This window comes from Hemiscyllium ocellatum, chromosome 15 (genome assembly GCF_020745735.1).
Source record: "Hemiscyllium ocellatum isolate sHemOce1 chromosome 15, sHemOce1.pat.X.cur, whole genome shotgun sequence".
NCBI classification, from domain to species: domain Eukaryota; kingdom Metazoa; phylum Chordata; class Chondrichthyes; order Orectolobiformes; family Hemiscylliidae; genus Hemiscyllium; species Hemiscyllium ocellatum.
This window is the reverse complement of record NC_083415.1, coordinates 63,537,972-63,562,149: the sequence shown is the minus strand read 5'-3', so window position 1 is coordinate 63,562,149 and position 24,178 is coordinate 63,537,972. Positions and strand designations below refer to the sequence as shown.

The following is a 24,178-nucleotide window of genomic DNA, read 5'->3' as shown; positions in this document are numbered from 1 at the left end:
GTTACACCACATCTCATTCCTAAAGCATCTTCCAACCAATGACACATTTCCTGAATTGTTGTAAATGTCAGAAACAAAGTAAGCAATTTGTGCACCAATACTCTGTTTTAGGTTCTGGGGAAAGGTCATTGAACTGAAACATTCACTCACTTTCTGACTCCAGACTCGGCCAGACCTGATAAACATTTTTTATAATGTTTTAAGTGCAGGTTGCCCTGTAAGTATTGTCCAGGACAATTCCAAAAGTGTATGTGGGATCCTTGATCTCCACCCGAGCACAAGTTAATGAGAAAGTCAACACCTTCAACACTGCAGGACACAAGCAAGCAGTACACTGATACATCTGCCTGGATTATGGGCTCCAATCGCTGGAATAAGATTTGAACTCATATGTGTCTCACTTCCAACTCAGAGCTGAGAGCACTAGGGCAAGAGGTTAACCCAGATTACAATAATAAACTAAGGATACATGAACAAAAAAATACTACCTTGCAGGTAGAGAAGAAAAGGTTAAGCAGGTGACTAAATAAAGGCCTTTAAAAATACTTAATAGAGTAAAAGTAGTGAAAAGGTTATCGCTCATCAGGAAATAGGAGCTAGAGGTCATAGATGTTAAATTGGTCATTAATCTATCAAATAAAGAACTTGGGAAAGCCCCCTAGCCAGAAAGATGGTAGAATTCTCTCCCATATGCGATACCTTAGATAATCAACATATATCCCTTTAATGGGAAGCTACAGATGGGATTGAGATAAATAATGGAAATTGAATCTGAGAGGCACAGGCTGAAAATACCAAAAGGAAGCTTAAAACTAAAATTGGGTAATGCTTCTTTGCTATTGAAGTGATACGTGTGCGTAATTAATTCCAGATAGAACACTGGGGGGAAGAAAAGCTTTGATATCATTTTTAAAAAGCCTTTAGATGATGTGTATGATTAGAGAGAATGAGCAGCTCCCCTGGATGAACACACTAAGATGGGCCCAAAGGTCTTTCTCATCTATTAAGGTCTTGAAGCTGGCAACTTCTCACTGAGTAAAAATTGAAAGAACTTCCGATGCTGTAAACCAGAAACAGAGGTTGCTTGAAAAACTCAGCAGGTCTGGCAGCATCTGTGGAGAGAAATCAGAGTTACCATTTCAGATCTGGTGATCCTTCCTCAGAAGTCTCACTGAGCAAGCTTTTGGAGTGTATCACTTTAAATTCCCAATGAGGGAGTCATGGATCATTCTTACCCCCGGGGCAGTATCTCGCCTTTATCCTGCATTTCCTTGACATCGACAATGCTACACATGGCTCCCATTCCTTTGGCCAGGCTGTCAGGGTTTGTCGTGTCCTGGTCTCTAAGCCCCACTTGAAGCCACACGTCTGTTGGTTCTTCAGGCAGGGACCCCACTCGCCCCAGGATCCAACATCACAACCATCTGTGAAAAAAGGACAGAAAGCCATCAAAATCACTGTCAACATTAACTTAAAGAGGCTATTCACCATCTCAACAGGATTCCATTGCAGTGATCCCAGGACAGGGGTTAGGAGTTGCTTTATTCCAGCCAGTTATTGGAGCCTGTGGATATATAAACCTCGGCTGAACTCTCTTCCCTCTCGATAGAAGAAATTTTACAAATCATTCGGGTTATAGTCCAATTGGTTTATGTGGAAGCACTAGCTTTAGTACTACTTCGTCTTGAGGTAGTTATGGAGCAGGACCATAAAATACAGAATTTATAGCAAATGGTTACAATGTCATGTGGCTGAAATATTTTGAACAAACTTAGATTAAGTCTTTCATCTTTTAGAATGGTTTTGCTAGACTTGTTTCATTAATATGTAAATCCCAGAACTCCTTTTAAGTCATATTGTCATAATAACTCAAGTTTTCTAACAAAATGTGTCATCTCAGCTCAGACAATGCATTAAAGGTGTGAGGTTAGTCTGTCTGTGTCTGAATTTTGAGTTAGATTGGTTCTATTTCTAAAGTGGGATTTACAGAACCTTACATGGATCGACAGTAGGTTATGCATTTTTTCAGCAAAATAAAATTGCTATTTTGCAGAATTATATTTTATTTTGCTCAAAAAATGCATAACCTACAGTCAATCCATGTAAGATTCTGTAAATGCCACTTAAGAAATAGAACCAATCTGACTCAAAATTCAGACACCGACAGACTAACCTCACACCTTTAATGCATTGTCTGAGCTGAGATGATACATTTTGTTCAAAAACTTGAAGTTATCATGAGAATATGGCTTAAAAGGAGTTCTGGGATTTACATATTAATGAACCGAAACTAGCAAAACCATCCTAAAATGTGAAAGATTAATCTAAATTTGTTTCATATATTTCAGCTGCATGACACTGTAACCATTTGCTATAAATTCGGTGTCTTATGGTCCTGTTCTGCAGCTACCTGATGAAGAAGCAGCGCTTCAAAAGCTGTGCTTCCAAATAAATCTGTTGGATAATAACCTGGTGTTGTGTGATTTTTAACTTTGTTCATTCCAGTCTAACACTGATGGGTGAGTTCAGAACCAGAGGGCAGAGTTTAAAAATAAGGGGTAGGCCACTTAGAACAAAGTTGAGGAGAAACCTCTTCACCCAGAGAGTGGTGGGTGTATGGAATGCTCTACCCCAGAAGGCTGTGGAGGCCAAGTCTCTGGATACTTCCCAGAAAGAGATGGATAGAGCTCTTAAAGATAGTGGAATCAAGGATTATGGGGATAAGGCAGAAACAGGATACGGATTGTGGATGACCAGCCATGATCATAATGAATGGTGGTGCTGGCTTGAAGGGCCGAATGGCCTACTCCTGTACCTATTGTCTATTGTCTATAACACCAGCTCCTCCAAAAAACAGAAGAAAAAAAATCTTTCATTGTCCTCCCAAACAATTGCTAGCCACTGACATTGTTTGAAGTGTAGTCACTGTTGTAATATAAACTTTTCAGACTGTGAAATATTAAATTTTAATGTTACGATTACAGAAAATCAACATTAGAAACAGTCAAAGATGAGTCACTTACCCACACATTCCATCAATCTGGCATGTGGAGCTGTCCCTTTTGGACATGTATTGTAACACTTGCCCTTCAGCAGGTAGTGCTCAGATTTACATCTGATGCAGAACTCACGGCTAAAGCAGCTTTCACAATTTGCTGTCTTACATCCTAGCACACAGAGACATGAACATTTATTAACTTAGTTTCAGGCCATGTTCCAAACTTTATCTGATATAAAAAAATCAAAGCAACAGATGGTGCAAAAAAGATTGCAAGGATGAAACTAAAACTTGAATTAGCTTTATTGTCACGTGCACTCAAATGAGTACAGTAAAAAGTTTACAGTCACCAGATTACAACACCATCTTAGGTACAAAGGTATCTAGGTACAAATATTTAAGGTCAAAATCTTAAGGTACAAAAAAATGTAAAGAAACAAATAATCCAGTATTACAGGCCTAGGAATAAATGAGAAAAATAAGGAAGTAAAATGTTCAGTATAAACTACACCTACCAAGAAAAAGGTGGACAGGCTTTAACGCTTGAAAAAAAGGTGATGGATGATCATGGGTTACCAAAATTATGAAGATGTTCAATAGGGTAAATATATTGAAGATATTTCTACTTTAGTTAAAAAATCACACAACACCAGGTTATAGTCCAACAGGTTTAATTGGAAGCACTAGCTTTCGGAGCGACGCTCCTTCATCAGGTGGTTGTGCAGTCCACAATGAAGGAGCAGCGCTCCGAAAGCTAGTATTTCCAATTAAACCTGTTGGATTATAACTTGGTGTTGTGTGATTTTTAATTTTGTACACCCCAGTCCAACATCGGCATCTCCAAATCATATTTCTACTTGTGAGGGAGAACAAAACTAGAGGTCATAATTACAAGATAGTGACTATCCACCTGAGCAGACTGCCTGATAGGAATGTTTACATCTTTGATGATAAGCTTTAATGGAAACTTGAAGTCTAAGTGCAATTTCCCAGTGTCCAAAAAGGAAATAGCTCTGTATCAAACTTCTAGGATATTAATATCAAACATTTTTTAACTCTGGGACTATACCTGATTGGTGCTGAGTACCAGGTACAGGCATTTAATATATAAAAGTACTAACAGGAAGATATTTAATTACTTAGGAAGAAGATTAAGAATCACTTCATTGATTGAACTCAACCTTAGCTATCAATAGGATTCTGGCATTTCCTAAGTGCATAAAAGGAAGGAAACAGCAAGTAAGAGATGTGGAACTCCGTAAGCTAATATCCAATCATTGAGTCCACCACTGAGTGAAAATAATAGTTATATCTTACATTTATTCAGCACCTCTAACACAATAATATGTCCCAAGGTACTTCACAAGAGAGTTCTCAAATAGAATTTGGCACAGGAGATAATAGTCCAGATGACCAAAAGCTGGATCAGGGAGATAAGCATTGAGGGCTGACTTAAAGAAGGACCGAGCGGGAAACAGTCTGAAACTTTTCGAGAGAAATTTCAGAGTCTGGGGTCTAGGCAATTTCCTAATTCAAAACCACTTTGTTAAATCTCCACAGAGAAAGGGCAGGCTCAGGGAGTAAGGTCTGGATGAAAACACAGCTGCAAATGGTGGAGATATTTAAAACTGGGGTGTAATAGAGGCCAACATTGGAGGAACGCAGAGATCTTAGAAGGTTGCAGTACTGGAGGAGGATCTAGAGGGATCAAGGTGAGGGCAGTGTGCATATGTTGGGAGTAGAAGAAAGTGTTCATGAAGCTCATGATCTTGAGTACAAGGATGAGAATTTTACATCTGAGCAGCAGCCAGACTGAGAGAGCTTTCCTTTTCTGAAAACTTGTTCATTTGTTTGAACTTACTCAGACATCTGTTTGTGGCCTGTCCACGTATGCTATAATGCCCCACAGGACAGGCATGCACACACTCCCCTTGCTGTCGGATCCCCTCTCTCTTAATCAAGAGGAAGAGTCGCTGCTGGCAGGTCAAACAGCCATTGTCAGGTGAGCATTCCTTACAACTTCTGCAGTTCTGGAGGGAGCTTGTGTTACCTGCAGGCAAAGATCCACAGAACATGGATCAGATCAGAAAACCCTCAAACTCAATAAGATATTGTCCTCAGAGTCAAAGGTTGGGCCAAGGTTGTCAATCCATAGATTTAGCAATTGCTCCATTTAAAACACTTCAATAAAACTCCGCAGAGAAAGGGGAGCCCTTGGGATTATGTAACATTCCTTCCAGAGGAGATAAAACATTGTTGGAAAAATACATTTTGTTTGAGCTTTTCATCTTTTACTCATTGGGCGTTTTGTTAGAATAAAAATCAAAGGAAAATCTAGGATTTATTCTTCATGAGAGGAGAGTGTTGAATGGTTGACAAATGGACTGTGATTGGTAGAGGTGTTGCCATGAAAAATGCACCCATTAATGTTGATTGACAGTTAATAGCTGGACTTTGTTTAAATTTTAAACCAGGTAGGTTGACTCTGATTGGTCAGAATATTGACCTGAGAAATGAAACATGCAAATAGTTGTCACCTATTTATGAGTTGGAACAGTTACAGTGCATGTTCTTTGTGTTTGCAAACAAAATGGCGCTGTGTAATAATTAATATATGTAGCTTCAATGCAAACAAATCTGTCACACTCTTACGGTACAGTAACAACATGAGTGTTTTTCGCCACTACAGGATGCTATCATCAAACCCAAAAAAGACATTCTGCCTATTACATAAGTGAGTAATGTGATACATGAATTTCAGTGGTGCTGGAAAAGCACAGCTGGTCAGGCAGCATCCGAGGAGCAGGAAAATCAACGTTTTGGGCAAAAGTCCCTCATCAGTCCTGATGAGGGGCTTTTGCCCAAAATGTTGATTTTCCTGCTCCTCAGATGCTGCCTGACCTGCTGTGCTTTTCCAGCACCACTCTAATCTAGACTCTGATTTCCAGCATTTGCAGTCCTCACTTTTGCCTACATGAATTTCAGTGTCAGTGTGACATTGGATATGTAGGCCCCATGTCCTAAAGACTGGCAGATCATGGCCTTAATATGTGGGAAATCATGATCTCTCAATATTCTGGACATCTAGAACATTCTATCAACTGCAGGAACTTGACCTTAGGGTTTTTGAGATTGAGTAGTGGTTGGAGTCATGGTGTTAACTCCTCAGCCTTGACCCCCACCCGTCCCCAGGTGTAAATCCCCTTTTTGGTTCCTAATCAGTCCTACTCCTCCTTTTACAACTACTTTACCATCTACATGGTAGATCACTAAACTAGGCATTGTATTTAATCAATCGATGTGAGGCTGGAAAAGCACAGTAAGTCAGACAGCATCTGAGGAGCAGGAAAATCAATGTTTCAGGCTGCCCTACTGCTCAGATGCTATCTGACCTGCTGTTCTTTTCCAGCTTCACATCAATTGACACACACTCCCAGAATCTGCAGTCCTTACTGTCTCCATTGTGTTTAATCAGCTTGCTAGAACATTTTGAAGACGTTACAGAAAGTGTTGAAAAGGTAACACTGTTGATGTGATGTACATGGACTTTATTTGGTACAGAGTCACATAGCAGAATGGTGAGAAAAGTTATAGCTCATGGAATAGAACACAAAATAACAGCACTGATATAGAATCTGGCTGAGTGATAGGAAGCAGAGATGAATAGTCAGTGGATATTTTTCAGAAATATTGTAGTGGAGTTCCCTGGGTTAGTCTTGGGATCCTTGCTTTTCCTGATACATATTCATGATCTGAATCTTGATGTCAGAAGACAATTTCAAAGTTTACAGATGATTCATAACTTGGAAGAATTGTAAACTGCTAGGAGGATAGTATAGAACTTTAGAAAGACATAGACAATTTGGTGACAATGGGTGGACAGGTGGCAGATGACAGTCAATGCAGAGAAGTGTGAGGTGATGCATTTTGGTCAGAATAATCTAGCCAAACAATATAGAGTAGAAACAAAAACAGAAATTGTTGGAAAAGCTCAGCAAGTCTGGCAGCATCTGTGGAGAGAAATCAGAGTTAATGTTTTGGGTCAAGTGACCCTTCCTCAGTTCAGATCTGCTGAACTTTTCCAGCAACTTCTGGTTTTGTTTCTGATTTACAGCATCTACAGTTCTTTCAGTTTCTTTAAAGTAGGAGGTACAATTTTAAAGAGGTGGAGAGACCTGGGTGTATACGTGCACAAATCATTGAAGGTGTCAGGAAGGGTGAAGATAGCATTCATGGGATGTTGACTTTGCTGATTAGGCTAGCACAATTTGACCATGAACTGAATGGTTTGCTACTTTATTTAGAGGCAGTTAAGAGTCAAGTCATTGCTGAAGGTCTGGAGTCAGATGTTGACCAGACCAAATAAGGAAGGCGAATGTTTTTCATATTAGTGAACTAGATTTTTTTAATATAACAATCAACAATGGTTTCATGGTAGCCCATTAGGCTAGTTTTTAATTCCTGATTATTTTCCCCTTTTTATTGTATTCCAATTTCAACAGCTGCCCTTTGAACTCACATCTCGGCACGGTGGCACAGTGGTTAGCACTGCTGCCTCACAGCGCCTGTAGACCCGGGTTCAATTCCCGACTCAGGCGACTGACTGTGTGGAGTTTGCACGTTATCCCCGTGTCTGCGTGGGTTTCCTCCGGGTGCTCCGGTTTCCTCCCACAGTCCAAAGATGTGCGGGTCAGGTGAATTGGCCAAGCTAAATTGCCCGTAGTGTTAGGTAAGGGGTAATATGTAGGGGTATGGGTGGGTTGCGCTTCGGCGGGTCGGTGTGGACTTGTTGGGCCGAAGGGCCTGTTTCCACACTGTAAGTCTAATCTAATCTAAAAAAAAATCTCCAAAACATTAACCTCAGGTTGTGGTTTATGAGTCCAGTGACAAAACCATTGCACAACCACCTTACCAAAGATAATAAAGCATACAGCATCTGGGTTCTGTCAAGAGGGGAATACCGTAGATGAGAAAAGATGCTCTGTTGAACTTGTGCAAGACATTTGTTCGACCTCAGATGGAGTATTGTGGCCAGTTCTGGAACCACACTAGAGGAAGGATATGAACACAATGGAGAGAGGAGAGAAACAATCTACAAGAATGGTCCAGGGATAAAAAAAACTTCAGTTATAAGGATAGATTGGAGGAGTTGGGGCAGTTCTTTACTCATTTTGTTCCTGTATATTAACAGTGTGGCATTCTTGTGTGAACTGGAGCTGCATATCCTCAGGGAGGAGAAGGATGAGAGAAGAATTTTATGGATGTTTTCAAAATCATGATGAGCTAGGTACAGTAGATAGAAAGAAACTGTTTTCTACTCATAAAATTATTAAGAAACAGAGCTCAGGGATTTGTAAAAATAGCAAATGTGTGGTGAGAGAAAAGCTTTGCCACAAAATGAATGGTTTGGGTGTGGAATGCACTGCATGGAAGTGTTGTGGAGGCAGGCTCAACTGAGACATTATTTCAATGATTATTTAAATAGAAATAATGTGCAAGGGTATGGCAACAAGGCAAAAGAACAGCACCAAGTCATGATTCTCTTTTGGAGAGCCAGTGCAGACAAAGTGGACTGAATGGCCTCCTTTGGTGCCATTATACTTCTCAGGTCAAATTAAACAACATGTCTCTTTGACTGCTTGCAACAGGTAAGGGCTAACTGTACTCGCTCAACATGTCCAATCAAAACTTGAAACATGGTGTCCAACATTAGAAGTGATTCTACAAATGGCCAACATTTGCTGCATAGCCCAGTTTGTGCAAGGAATTACCATTACAATCTTAGGATAATCAGCTGCAAATGTGTTGCTGGTTAAAGCACAGCAGGTTAGGCAGCATCTCAGGAATAGAGAATTCGACGTTTCGAGCATAAGCCCTTCATCAGGAATAAGAGAGAGAGAGCCAAGCCGGCTGAGATAAAAGGTAGGGAGGAGGGACTAGGGGGAGGGGCGATGGAGGTGGGATAGGTGGAAGGAGGTCAAGGTGAGGGTGATAGGCCGGAGTGGGGTGGGGGCGGAGAGGTCAGGAAGAGGATTGCAGGTTAGGAGGGCGGTGCTGAGTTGAGGGAACCGACTGAGACAAGGTGGGGGGAGGGGAAATGAGGAAGCTGGAGTGCAGGTTAGGAGGGCGGTGCTGAGTTGAGGGAACCGACTGAGACAAGGTGGGGGGAGGGGAAATGAGGAAGCTGGAGTGCAGGTTAGGAGGGCGGTGCTGAGTTGAGGGAACCGACTGAGACAAGGTGGGGGATGGGGAAATGAGGAAGCTGGAGTGCAGGTTAGGAGGGCGGTGCTGAGTTGATGCAGGTTAGGAGGGCGGTGCTGAGTTGATGCAGGTTAGGAGGGCACCCTCACCTTGACCTCCTTCCACCTATCCCACCTCCATCGCCCCTCCCCCTAGTCCCTCCTCCCTACCTTTTATCTCAGCCGGCTTGGCTCTCTCTCTCTTATTCCTGATGAAGGGCTTATGCTCGAAACGTCGAATTCTCTATTCCTGAGATGCTGCCTAACCTGCTGTGCTTTGACCAGCAACACATTTGCAGCTGTGATCTCCAGCATCTGCAGACCTCATTTTTTACTTAGGATAATCAATTGGGGTCAGAGTGTGGCACACTTGCATGCACTGGAAGCTACATATATCATTATACAGTGACCTGGACTTTGTAGACAGAAAAAAACATCTGTGCATACTGCACCCATTTCAACTCAACAAAACAGTCAGTGGTTCACTTCTCAGGCTACTGCCCTGACCAATCAGAGTCAACCTGCCTGGTTTAAAGTTTAAATCAAGTGTGGCTGTTAACTGCCAATCATCTTCTTCATGGCAATGCTTCCACAAATCACAGTCCGCTTTCCAATCAGCCAGCACTCTCTTCTCAAATAGTAATGTTGATTGTCCATAAATTGGCATTCTTGCAAAACATCCTGATGAGTTCAACACGGAAAGCATTTTTGTTAGACAATACTCAAGTTCCAAAATACTGAAATTCATAATTCAAAATTTGTGATCACTTTCTCCCAAACATCATGATTTGCCCCAAGCAATGTGGTGTCTGGGGGTAGTGAGTAATCCCCACTGATTACTCTCCTCAGTGGGGAATGGCTTTCCCTAAATCACACAAGATATTCCAAATAAATCACGAACAGATCATTCCAAACCCAGAAAGTTACTCTTAATCCCACACCCTGAGCAAAATTCTGAGATCCATGGAGAGGAGTTAGACCAGGGATCAGAAGAGAAACATTAAATGGCACAGTGGTAGTGTTATTACCTCTGAACCAGGTGGCCCCAGATTCACCGGACCCAAGACGTTAACTTTAATTTCTCTTCACTGATGCTGCCAGACCAGCTGAGCTTTTCTAGCAACTTCTGCTTTTGGCCTAGATACAATTTCATCTGCTCCAGAGGTGTATCATAATTCAAGCATCTCCGAACATGCTGACTGGGAAAAATGTTCACAGCAAGCCTTCTCTGTGACGTAGTCATGTCTTCAACATGGTGGTCTGGTGTTGAACTCCTGGTGCTCCTGTTGGGGGAACCTCGTCAGCAGCAGCCAGACAGCCAGAGGCTGCTTGTCTCAACGATGAGATGAAAGATCACACCCATTTCCCTGAGCAATGTCCACTCCATTCCAATACTCCTGCTGGCTCTGAGCCTCTTTCATTTCAACACCATATGTGGCTCCCTGGTTGACGTCCAGCATTTACCTCTGCTGCTGGAATTGGAGCATCAGGAATCATCCCTCCCTCTCTCTCTCTCTCTCCAGCCTGCTTCCCCCTCTCTTGTCTCCTGTATTTGCAGGGTGGAGAAGGCCCTTTTGAACATTGGGAGCCAGGTGGGCCTGAAGAATAGGAGAATCCTGACCTGAACCGTGTGGCCCAGCTCAGCATGAGTACAGCTCAGCATTTGACCAGAAATGGAAACCAACATTTCATCTCCATCACAAGACCCAACATGTCCTTTTGAGAGTGTCAGCTGAAATGAGCAAACACCTTGGACACCCAGTGGGTGACCCCTTTGAGGCTGTTACCCAGTAATAAAAGACAAAGGAAATGCACATCAATCTCATCTCCCTTCAACTCCCCCAAGTTCATTAAAGAATTGGGATGGGTGGCATGTGATGAAACTCACTTATACTGTTGCAAAACTCAGGTATGCTCACACTGGATCTGCTCTCTGTCCTAACATCAATGGACATGAATATCACTCAGAGTATGGACACAGGGCACAGAGATTCCATCTATTTAGAGCAGTGCCCAGACACATTTCCCACCACTTCCCAATTATCCCCATCTCAGGCAGCTGGTACATGAGGAGGTCAATCCATTCTGGTTACCAGGTTACCATTTTCACTCTGTTCCATCTTGCTGCCCTTCACCACTGGTTGTGCCTCACACCAACACACATTTTAGCCTCGAGCCAGTCGCATCTCCCTTGTCTGACACAAACTATGGGGGCTCGCACATATCTGGGGGAAAACTGAACGCCAAGTCACCTAAGGTCAGTTGGATAAAAACCAGACTTTCACTCTCCCAAACAAAATATGGTATGTTGCAAAGTGGCTGCAGCAGAATAAACCAGTGCTGCGGGTTAACCTTTTGAAGTGAGCCACTTCAACTCTGGTCTACTCCAATTAATGCTCTTTTCTTGTCAGAATATAATTCCAAACTTTAAACAGGAATTATGTGTGATTTTATTCCTTTTTAAAGTGTGTCGGTTTATGAAGGAAAGTGGAATCCCATTCAGCAGCTTTGTAGTCAACATCACACAGTAGAGTAAAAACAGTTATTCAACCTACAGACCTTCACATCAAAGAAAGATTGTAGCTTTTATCCATTATTCCTCTATTGTTCAGAATGTGGTTAGCGCAGAAGGATAGGGTGAGAATGAGGGAACAATATTAACATGGATAAATAAAACTTAACTGATAGGCTTAATATTGAATATAATATTTTTTTAAAATTGAATGATTCACATGTGGAACACACCGCCTGAGAGTGTGGAGAAGGCACATTCCTTTGAGGCCTGAATAAAAAAAATACAGGGCTACAGGGTAACCGTGGTGAGATGGGACAGACTGAGTTATCCTTCAAAAGAACCAACACTGATGCATCCCCTTCTATTCTGTAACCATTGCATATTCCCATGATTTGATGAAGATTGAGTGATCTATTGATGATTACTGTTTCCTTCAAAATTACAGTGAAAGAAAGAATGAAATGAAATAAAGATTTTCTTCAAGTATCTGTTCACAGGATATGGGCATCACCGACCTGGCATTTAATGCCCATCCCTAATAAGGAAGGCAGTTTCTTTCTCTAAAGGATATTCATGAACCAGATGGGCTTTTTTTCCTGACAATGGATTCATAGTCATTAGATTAGATTAGATTACTTACAGTGTGGAAACAGGCCCTTCGGCCCAACAAGTCCACACCGACCCGCCGAAACGCAACCCACCCACACCCCTACATATACCCCTTACCGAACACTACTGGCAATTTAGCATGGCCAATTCACCTGACCCACACATCTTTGGACTGTGGGAGGAAACCGGAGCACCCGGAGGAAACCCACGCAGACACGGGGAGAACGTGCAAACTCCACACAGTCAGTCACCTGAGGCGGGAATTGAACCCAGGTCCCTGGCGCTGTGAGACAGCAGTGCTAACCACTGTGCCACCGTGCTGCCCTTAAATCAATAAACTCTCAATGCCAGATTTTTATTGAATTCAAATATCACCATCTGCTGTTGTAAGATTTGAACCCAGGTCCTGAGAACATTACCTGGGTCTCCAGATTAACAGCCCAAAATAATACCACTAAGCTATTGCATCCCCTGAATAAGGCCCAGAGAAGGTCACGAAAACATCTGTGCTGTTCTGTTATTGCTCAGATCTTCAAGTATGGGAGTTAGGATGTTATGTTGAGGTTGTACAGGACATTGATGAGGCCTCTTCTGGAGTACTGTATGTACAGTTCCAGTCACCCTGTTATAGAAAAGGTATTATTAAACTGGGGAGGGCTCAGAAAAGATTTACCAGAATGTTGCTGGGAATGGTCAGTTTGAATTATAAAAATAGATTGGAAAGACTAGGAATTTTCCCACTGGAGCATTGGCGGTTGAGGGGCATCAAGAGGGTCTTTTCTGTAGGATGGGCGAGTTCAAAACTAGGGAGCATATTTTTAAGGAGAGATGAGAAAATTTTAAAAAGGACATGAGGGACAACTTTTAATGCAGAGGGTGGTTCACGTGTAGGATGAACTTCTGGAGAAAGTGGTGAATGCAGGTATAGTTTCAACATTTAAAAGATATTTGGATAAGTTCACGAATAAGAAATGTTTGATGGGGTATGGGTCAAGTACAGGCAGATGGGACATTTAGTTTGTGAACATGATCGGTTTGGACTGGTTGGATCGAAGGGTCTGTTTCCATACTGTATGACTCTATGACTCTATGACTGCTGTAGAAAGTGCTACTTGTGCGACTAGGAGGCAAATTGTTGTGTGAGCATGATGTTAGAACTCACTGAACTGTGAGGTGTGGGTTTATGGGTTAACCACATTGCTGTGGGTCTGGAGTCACATATCGGCCAAACCAAGTTAGGATGACAGATTTCCTTCCCTAAAGGAAATTTGTGAACTAGATAGATTTTTATGATAATTGACAGTATTTACATGGTCATCATTAGTCTATTTTTAAATTCCAGACCCACAGCAATTTGTTTGACTCTTACCTGACTTCTGAAATGGCTTACCAACACAATGAGTTGAAAAGCAACTAGGGGATATGCATCAAATGCCCTCCTTGCCCGCAATACCCACATTCCACACAGGGATGAGTTAAAAGGAAAGGTAACAGCAGACTGAGAGAAAAATACAGGGTATCAAAAACCCTGGATGAGTAAGGATGAGAATGTAAGGAAGAAAAAGGAGGCGTAAGATGCACACCAGAATAATAATAGCAACAGAATAAGGAAGTACCTCAAATGCAGGAGAGAAGCTAAAGCTGAAATAAGGAAGGGTAAGAGGAAAAGTGAGGAAAGAATTGCAGCCACTAAAACAAAGAGCAATATGTTCTTCAAACATATTCATAGTAAAAGATTAGTGAAGGATAGAGTAGGGTGCGTAAGCAACAAGCAGGGAAAGCTGCTCACTGAAGCAAAGGATATGGCAGAGATACTAAACGAATATTTTGCTTCTGTCTTTACCAACTCTGAAGATGGTGACAACGGCCTAGTTGAAAATGTGGGTGTTGAGCAACTGAGCAGTTCAGTAATGGATAAGACAAGGTGATAGAAAAGCAGAGACGTTGCCAGCCCCAGATCAGATGTATCCCAAATTACTAAGAGAGTTAAGGGAGCAAATTATTAACAGAAATTTGCATGGCTTCTCTGACCACCTAGGGGATTGAAGAATTTCAAATGTGACACCATTGTTTTAGAAGGGACAAAGGATAGCCTAGCAAACTATAGGCCTGTCAGGTTAACATCAAGAGTGGGAAAACTGATGAAGGCCATACATGGGGTAAGGTAAATATATACTTAAAGAAAAATAAATTAATAAGAGACAGTCACCATTGCTTTGCTGAGGGCATGTCATGTCAAAACTCAAATTTAATTGAGTTCTTTGATGAGGTGACACAGACAGTGGATGAGGGTAGTGTTGTGGATGTTGTATATTTGGATGTTCAGAAAGCATTTGATATGGTACCACATGGCAGGTTAGAAATGTTTAGGATTGATGAATGGCAGTATGAATTAGAGGTTTGATATATGATCAGAAACAGAGGGTAGGTATAGAAGGGCATTTCTCAGATTGGAGACAAGTGCCCAGGAATCTGTGTTGGGACCCTTGATTTATATACATGTTTTGGAGATGGGTGCTGAGGGAAAAATCTCTCAATTTCAAATGGTACTTAGCTAGGGAGAATAGTGAATTGTGAGGATGATGCTGAGTGACTTCAGAGGGACATTGACCAGTTGGCCAATTAGGTAAAAACAATGATTGCAGATGCTGGAAACCAGATTCTGGATTAGTGGTGCTGGAAAAGCACAGCAGTTCAAGCAGCATCCGAGGAGCAGTTTGGCCAAGTGGACAGACACATGAAATTTAATGCAGAGAAATGTGAGGTAATGCATTTTGATAAAAGAAACGTAGAAAGACAATACAGGCCACAACGATACAGGTTTGAGGGGAGTACAAGAGCAGACGGTTCATGTGCATGATTCTCTGAAGGTGTGTCCAGGCAAGTTGAAACAGTTGTTAAAAAAACTTATAGGATCTTTGGGTTTATAAATAGAAGCATAGAGTGTAAAAGCAAGAAATACTGCTACACCTCTACAAATGATTGCTCAGACCACATTTGGAGTTTTGTGTTCAGTTCTGGCACCTTACTTAAGGAAGGATGTTAAAGTCCTGGAAAGAGTTCAAAGCAGATTTACCAGAATGATCCCAAGAATAAAGGATTTTACATGAAAGGAAAGATTAGAGAGATTAGGCTTGTTCTCCTTGGAGCAAAGAAGATGAAGAGGTGACCAAAATCATGAACAATTTTGCCAGGATTTTAAAGAGGATGTTCTGTTTCCATTAGTTGTTCTGTCAGTAACTAGGGGTCACAATTTCAAGGTTGTCAGCAAGAGAGCTAGGAGTGAGATGAGGAGAAACTTCTTTACTCAGAGAGTAGTTAGGATTTGGGATTGTGCTGCCTGGGTGAGTGGGGCAAGTGGATTCCATAGAAGGTTTCAAAAGAGAGCTGGATATATATTTGAAAGAGATGAAGTTAGACGGCTATGGAGATAGGGATAGAGAATAGGACAAGCTGGGTTGCTCTTTCGGGAGTCAGTGCGGACATGATGTTTTGAATGACCTAGTTTCTGTCCTATAAAATTCTATTATTCTAATAAAGCCCTTCAATGATCTACAGGCAGGCAACCAATCATTGTTCTCTTCACCCCACAACCTGTGTAGTTGTACTGGGTCAGGATTGGTGAGTAATCAGTGAACAGGCCACAATTCCCACAAGTTCAAACCTGTTAATCGTGAAGCATTAGATCCAGCCCTGAGTAAGAAATGCACTGTAGGCAGGTGGGTACTAACTGGAGATAATGAATTGATGGATGGTAACAGGTGAATGTTAGCTGGTACACAGGAACACACACAGATGCACAGTAAGCAGGCAGTGACAGACACAGGAACACATGCACTATCACAAATGAACAACACCAGGTGCACACTAACATATCTAGAATAAACAGGAAATAGTAACAGCTATATTGTAAATGGGTGCACTATAACAGAATAGTGAACAGGCACACCAACCTGGTGCACTCTGCCAGAAACACATCCACTTTAAAAGGTGCCCACATAAAGTTAAACTCTAAAACAGATACACACTAAGAGGCACACAATAACAGTCATCCATTTAGCAAAAGCACAATAAACAGATGCAGATTATCATGTACATACTAATCAGAGGCACTGTAACAGGAGAATGGGTACAAATGTGCTGTAATAGGTACAAAATGAACAGCTGCAAAGTAACAGGGACTCTGAATAACAAAAACTTACATTAGTATAGCAACTTTAAGATGAAATTAACATAATAAAGTATCCCAAAACTTTCATAGGAGTATTAATGAAAATTAGTATCGAGCCACATTGAACAATGTTAGGTTGGATGATGTCAGAGGCAAGTTTCAAGGAGTGTGGTAAAGGAGGAAAACAACATAGAGAGGTGGACAGATGTAGGGGGAGACTTCCAGAGCATAGCGCCCAGGAAGTTGAAGGTACTTCAACAAATCAAACCTAAAGAACACTGGAGAAACTCAAGTGGACCCAGTAGCATCTCTGGTGAGAGAAACAGTGTTAACATTTCCACTGCGTGTTCTGAAGAGAAGTCATACTGGACTTGAAATATTAACTCTATGTCTCTCTTGACAGATCCTGCCAGACTTGCTGAATTTCTCTAGCATTCTCTGTTTCAGATCTCCAGCATCCGCAGTGTTTTGCTTTTGTGAGTACTGTCACCACTGCTGGAGCAATTAAAATCAGGAATGCTCAGGAGGCTATTATGGAGGAAGACAGAGATTTTGCAGAAATCATAGAGATGGGAAGAGGTGAGGCCATGGAAAAAGGATTTGAGAAGATGATTGATGGTGAGTCTCTGGCTACGATTAGAAAGATAAGACTGGATTCAGGGTGCAGTCTTATCCAGCAGTGCAGAAATGTTGGAGGAGAATGGTGTGCAAGGCTGCAGACAGGTCAAGAGGATAAGGAAGGGCAGTTCACATTTAGTACAGTCACACAGGACATCGATAAAAGATGTTTTGGTACAGTGACAGTGATAGGGCTTGATACCTAACTTGGGAGATTCAAATATGGGCGTCAAGGAAATATGGCCAGAAATTTGGGAGGCGATAATACTTAAGGACTTTTGAGAGGAAAAACAGTTTGGAGATGGGACACTAGCTTAAATGCATGCTTTAAGCAGTGTTTTTTCCTCTTCCTACTGTTGACCCCACCCCACCACTCCTTTCCCCTGTACTTTTTCCTCTTCTTCTTCATCTGTCTACTCTTCTGTCTCTTCTTGCTCTTCTCCCATGTCTTTCTTCACTCTGCCCATCTCCTCCAACATCTCACCTTCCTTCTCACCCTCTTGCTCTCCCTCTTCCTCCATTTTCTGGAAGCTATCATGTGGATTTCCTTTGTACTTCTAACTGTGACTGACAGTCTATATAGTTTTAGAATAGGAGGGAAGAAAATAAACATGAAGCCATTAGATTCGTGAATATTAGGTTGAGCAAATATGTTTAAAAGTTTCTGAATTCAGTTTGAAGGTCCTGAATGAAATCAAATGGAAGAATAGTTTCTCCAAGGAAAATGGCATTTAAGGAAATAATTTGCCTCAGTGTAAAAGTTTCCATTTGTGAAAACATCCAGACCAGGAGTATTTGCTTAGAATTCTATATTATTATTCAAAGGTGAGAAAGGTAACTCAGTGGTATGAAATCCAAGGAAATACTTCATAGTTCACAGGACAGGAAGTGAAGAAAACAGCAGATAAGCTTAATGTACAGAATGGGCAGGAAAGGGAACATTTCTCTGGTTTATTTTGAGTTACTGTAAAGTTATGACATTGAGAAGTAGATGGGATTTTATTCTGCCATGCATTTTGAAATCTTTCAAACTGCATTATATTTTAATAGATTAATTTAATTTATTTCCTTTTTTTAGTTTATCCTATGTAATAACCTTATGTTTACCTATTAAAACTGAATCTGCAGTCTTGTATGTTTATGTTTCAGTGAAAGACTGCCTCATCAAATTTAAAGGAAGCAAAATGTTATCTATCAAACTCGATTTCATTCTGGAATTTGAATTATCCAGAGGTGACATTAAGAGGGATTGTAACAAGAAGAGAATGCTGAAGAAAATGTAGAAGAAAAGCAAACCAGTAACTAACTTATAAATGCAGTCAGATCCCACTGGTGAGTGGGTCTTTAGTATGAATTTGCTGAGGAGCAGCAATGTTGAATGCTTTGTCATTCTGCTTGTGAAGATTCTCCGACCCAATACTGTTGCATATTTCTACCAGATTCTTGCTATCCTAGTTGTCACAGAAATACGCACTTTGACATTCCCAGATTGTCAACCGAGTAAGGTTAGAGAATAAAAAGGACTTGCTTCCCTTATATGTACCAGCTATCACATGGTAACATCAAAGGTCCAATATTTGGATCATAGCAAATGGTTGAATGAATGATGTATGGGTGAGTGGTTGAGAGACTGAATGGGCAGGTGAGTGTGATCATTGAGGTTGGTAGGTGGCTGGAGTTGATAGATACCCATTTGGGTTTGTAGGTAGGTGAGTAGGATGTGTAGGTGGGTGAGTAGGTGCATAAGTGGGTGGGTCAACTCATAGCCAGGGCATGGGGTGTTTTTGGTCCAGGGTGGTTGAGTCAGGGGGGTAATCAGTAGGAGGAATAGTCAGTTCATGCTGCGGGGAGATTGATGGAAGTTGAGGATAGTGGGGTGGTTCCTTTTTAGAGTTACCCAAATATTAAACTAATGTCACAAAGCTGTAGCTGCAATGTTATATATTTTATGAAGAAAGCTAATCTGTCTTTAAAATTGACTCAGAGTCTTACAAAATAGCTTCTGAAAATGACACGACTTCTCCTGTGGTTTCAACTGCTGTTAAAAGCAGGCAATCAGACAGTGAAAAGGAGCATTCAAGAATTCCAGGACTGTCTATTGAACATCAAATTGTCTGAAGACTCAGCTTCTGTTGTGAGAACAGGAGACAGGCAGAAGGGCACAAGGAATTCCATCGTAATTGCTTTGCTTTGTGGAACAATGATACATCAAAATTAACATTTGTAGGTGTTATGTTTGATAGTATTAAAGCTGCTGGGGTCAGCTAGTGAAAGAGAGGACTATTTGAACACCATGAAGAAGCTTTCTTGAAACAGAAATTGCTTCTCAACAGGAAGGTAGAGTAATATTCAGTCCAGAAAATAGCTGCTGTACTGAAGTAGATTAACAAGAGCCACCATCTGTATTGCCTTAGAACAGACACATGGAGCATTCACTCACTTCTAGTATCTGTTCTGTTGGCTGAGCTCACCTGTAGCAGTAATCTGTAACTGTTCAACTTCACAGCTTATCTCAGCTGCTGAATCTGGTCTAAAACCTGAACATCTTTAAGCAAGCCAGGTCTGCAATGCTCTTGGAGACTAATCTTATTTTCATCTTCATACCTTACTTATATTCTTCCTTACTTTCAAACATTGTATTTTATTTCATAGCTTTCTCGCTTATTTCTGTAACTTTCAGTTTTACTTGTGTAATAAACTCACCTTGTATCTTCTTTACATAACACTTCCACAGCCACCTGAAAAAGGAACAGCACTCCAAAAGCTAGTGCTTCCAAATAAACTTGTTGGACTATAACCTGATGTTGTGGGATTTTTAACTTTATACACTCCAAGTTGTTAACACACGTTTACCCTGCTATACCAGAATAACACTTCCCAGTGAGCATTGAGCATGCCTGACCTTGCCATTATAACCCTCTGTTGATCAGGTAGCTGTGTTGCCCTATTTCTACAGCATACACAGTATCAGGAGCACAACAAAATTCCAATTTACAGAAGTAGATGTATTCAGATTGCCAGCTGCACCTTCGTAAGATGTCAAAAATGGTGATCAGTGATGGACTTTTTAAAATAGGTTTTTGATCCTGACAGTTCAGGAATATTAAAGTAGTCACCCTGAATTTAACGAGGGGGGGGGGGAGGCGAAGACAAGAGGATTGTTAAACTTAACTCGAATCTAACAGTATACTCTACATATTGTTAAACTCAGTTAAATGCAAAACGTTTCCTCATACCATTACCCTCTCAGATTATTGGATCAATATTATTAATAACTGGTGTTTGCCATACTGTTCACCATGAAACAATAATTAAGACGAGAGAGGTGAAAGTTGGCAAAATGCAATTTAATAAACATTTATTTATCATTAAACAGGTAGAATGAGTAACATCAAACACAAAGTTTGTCCTTCCTGATCAGCAGAAACTCTTCTCGAAAGACACATCTGTCGAAGAGTTTCTGTAGGTTAATTGGTTCTGCCCTTTCAATTACATCTTCTATCACAGAGACAGCTGTCAATCAAAGTGTCAAGTCATCTGGATGTTCAGTATTCAATGAGATTAAACAACTTGAATTAGCTGCTCATTAGATCTCCATCAAAGTGTCATACCGTAATTGTACCAGATTACAGATATCTTTGATATGCCCCAAGCTATGGACTGCTAGCTACTCTGGAATCAATGCAACCTGAAGTATCTCCACACAGCTGAAATATGAGCCATCTGTATACTCTGGCAGCAAAGACAGTCTACAGAGACCACGGACCACTGGGCACTGACAGTGGAAAATGGTGTTTAACATGAATTGCTTATTATACACAGTGAGCCAGTGGTGGTGCCCCTACCTTGGAACCAGGAGACCTGGGTTTAAGTCAAGATTAGAGTGGTGCTGGAAAAGCACAGCAGGTCAGGCAGCATCCAAGGAGCAAGAAAAATCAACGTTTCATGCAGAAGCCCTTCATCAGGAATGGTGAAGGGGTCCTGCCCGAAACGTCAAGTTTCCTGCTCCTCAGATGCTGCCTGACCTGTTGTGCTTTTCCAGCACCACTCTAATTTTGACTCTGGTCTCCAGCATTTGCAGAATCCATTTTCACCTCCCTGACCCAGGTTTAAGTCCCACCTGCTCCAGAGATGTGTCATAACATCTCAGAACATGCTGATTGGGAAATATCCACATCTGTGCCAACCAGAGCAAGGAAATCTCTGAATGTTCAACATGACTTATATCCAATAACACTTTGCAAAGGGAATTATAGTTTAACAAGAGGCAGACGCTGTCTGATACATTATCTACTAAATAGGCAACTGGGCTGTATGAAATAGACTACCATTGAAAACATCTGTGTTAATGTCATCTACACAATACATCATAAACATAGCAGGAGTAGGCCATTCAGCCCTTCAAACCCTCTTCACTATTCAATATGATTATTGATTGATCATCCAACTCGGTACCCTGTACCCAGCATTCTCCCCATATCCTTTGATCCTTTTAGCCCTAAGGACTATCACAATGCAGGTTACAGCTTGGTGTATGGACAGCGAGTGACACTGTGACTCCCTTTTTTCTCTTATTTTCAATGATACTCATTCATGGCGCTATTTTGCAACATCATTGTTCAGGGCTGAAGATTCCTGACATATTTATCAATTGATAGCTTTGCAAGGTTCACAAATGGTCAGTCTGGCTTCCCTCATTTTACCTTCAGGATGATCCTTATCGTGTAGTTTGGAGTTTCATACCTGATGGAGACCAGAGCACTGCTGGGAACACCTGGAGGCTTCCACTTTGTATGCTCCTGCCACTGGCTTCTCACTGTATCAAATCTGATGGGACATTGCCTACTCCGCCAATTGGAAAACAAACAAATTCTTTCATTAGCTGATTCAACAATTTTCTAACTCTAGTCAAGCTGCATTCTGTCTCATTTATAAATGTTTAAAATAATTAATGAAAAGTGTATGAGGGAAATGAGAAACAAGACATCGACTCCCATAGTTTTAATAGCCTCCTGATCATATTTCACCCAGGTTATGTGGAGGTTCATTTTTAATTCCTGGGGACTGAAGGACATTCAGGGTTGGCTCCATGATTCCCAGTTTCCGCATGGTATTCAAGAACTGAGCTCAGTGATTTGCCAACATACCAAGAATCTAACTTAAAGTCATAGAGATGTACAGCATGGAAACAGAACCTTCAGTCCAAATCATCCATGCTGAGCAGATATCCTAACCTAATCTAGTCCCATTTGCCAGCATTCGGCCCACATCCCTCTAATCTCTTCCTACTCATATACCCATCCAGATGCCTTTTAAATGCTGCAATTGTATCAGCCTCCACCACTTCCTCTGGAAACTCATTCCATACACGCACCACCCTCTGTGTGAAAAAGTTGCCCCTTAAGTCCTTTTATATCTTTTCCCTCTCACCCTAAACCAATGCCCTCTAGTTCTGGACTCCCCCATCTCAGGGAAAAGTCTTTGTCTATTTATCCTATCCATGCCCTTTATGATTCTATAAACCTCTATAAGGACACCCCTCAGCCTCCAATGCTCCAGAGAAAACAGCCCTAGCCTATTCAGCCTCTCCCTATAGCTCAAATCCTCCAACCCTGGCAACATCCTTGTAAATCTTTTCTGAACCCTTTCAAATTTCACTACATCCTTCTGAAAGGAAGGTGACCAGAATTGCACACAATATTCCAACAGTGGCCTAACCAACGTCCTGTACAGCTGCAATTTGACCTCCCAACTCCTGTACTCAATACTCTGACCAATAAAGGAAAGCATACCAAACATCTTCTTCACTATCCTATCCACCAAGGTGGAGGAGGATAAGAGCTGTAAGAGCTGCTCCTTTTTTAAGGTGTTGGAGGTGGATTCATTGAATTCCAGGAGCAGAAATTACTATTTTACATGCTGTTGCATTGTTTTGGAATTTTGGGGAAAAAAGATCAAAGCAATGGCAGTTTTAAAAGAAGGAAGGCAGTGACCACATGGTCAGTGAGGGAGAGAGAGAAAGAAACCTACACTGCTAACTGACACAGCAGTGAATCTGCACAGTTACTGCCTTTGCATTTGAGTTCATGTATCTCTGGACATCAGAGTGCACCTAGGAAAAATTAACAAACAGTGAAATTCACAGCTGACCTTGAAACTTGTTTGGGTAATTTCATTGACTCCAATACAAGTCTTGATGGCTTACAACTCAGCTTGGATATGGCAAAGAAATAAAGGATTTGCGATTATGCAGTGTCTTTCATGTCTTCGGGATGTTCCATAGCACATTGCAGTCAATGAAGTACTTTTGAACTGTGGTAGATGCTGTATTTTCAGAGCTAATGTGCTCCCACAAACTGTAAATCACTGAATAATCTATTTCCATGAATGTTGGTTGAAAATAAACATTGGCCAAGTGTTGAAAAACACTCCTCCAAAGTAATGCTGTAAGATTTTAAACATCAACCTGAGAGGACAAAGAGATTAGTATAACTCTCTATCCAAGTGATGTGACCTCCAACAATGCAGCACTCCCTCAGTACTACACTGGAGAATCTGCCTGGTTCACAGCCTCAAGCCCCTACAGCGAGGATTAAATCTGCAATTTCTTTGTTCAGAGTACTGCCCATTCAATGTAAACATAAGAAGTGGGCCTCAGTTTTAAGGCCTCACCTGAAAAAGGGATGGCTACTCAAATGCAATTATTAACAATTGGAATTAACAATATTGACTCAAGGGATAGTCAATACATGAATGCTGTTTGCCACTAACAGAATGCTGTCATCAAGCCAAAAAAGCAATTCAACCTATCACACAAAGGAGTAATGTACTATATGAATTTCAGTGCTGGTGTGGTGTGATGTTAGATCTGAAGACTGTATGTCTCAAACACAGGCAGATCATTTCACACATACTGACTGTAGCCAACCAGCCTGCACTTGCAAAACACACAGCACAGTATCCAACATTAGATACAATTCTGTAATCGGACAACACTTGCTGGATAAACCCAAATAAGCAGGTAACCA

General features: G+C 41.3%; 1 protein-coding gene across 1 annotated transcript in view; it reads right to left on the bottom strand.

Annotated features, from left to right (window-relative positions):
* Nucleotides 1–1,218: 1,218 nt before the first annotated feature.
* The window catches only part of LOC132822853 (R-spondin-2-like), a 35,057-nt gene continuing 12,097 nt past the window's right edge, over nucleotides 1,219–24,178 (bottom strand). The window contains exons 2-4 of the mRNA XM_060836227.1: nucleotides 4,860–5,048; nucleotides 3,024–3,167; nucleotides 1,219–1,424 (exon numbers count right to left, since the gene is read on the bottom strand). Of these exons, the coding sequence (XP_060692210.1) occupies nucleotides 1,219–1,424; nucleotides 3,024–3,167; nucleotides 4,860–5,048 (539 nt within the window). The remainder of the gene's footprint in view (nucleotides 1,425–3,023; nucleotides 3,168–4,859; nucleotides 5,049–24,178) is intronic.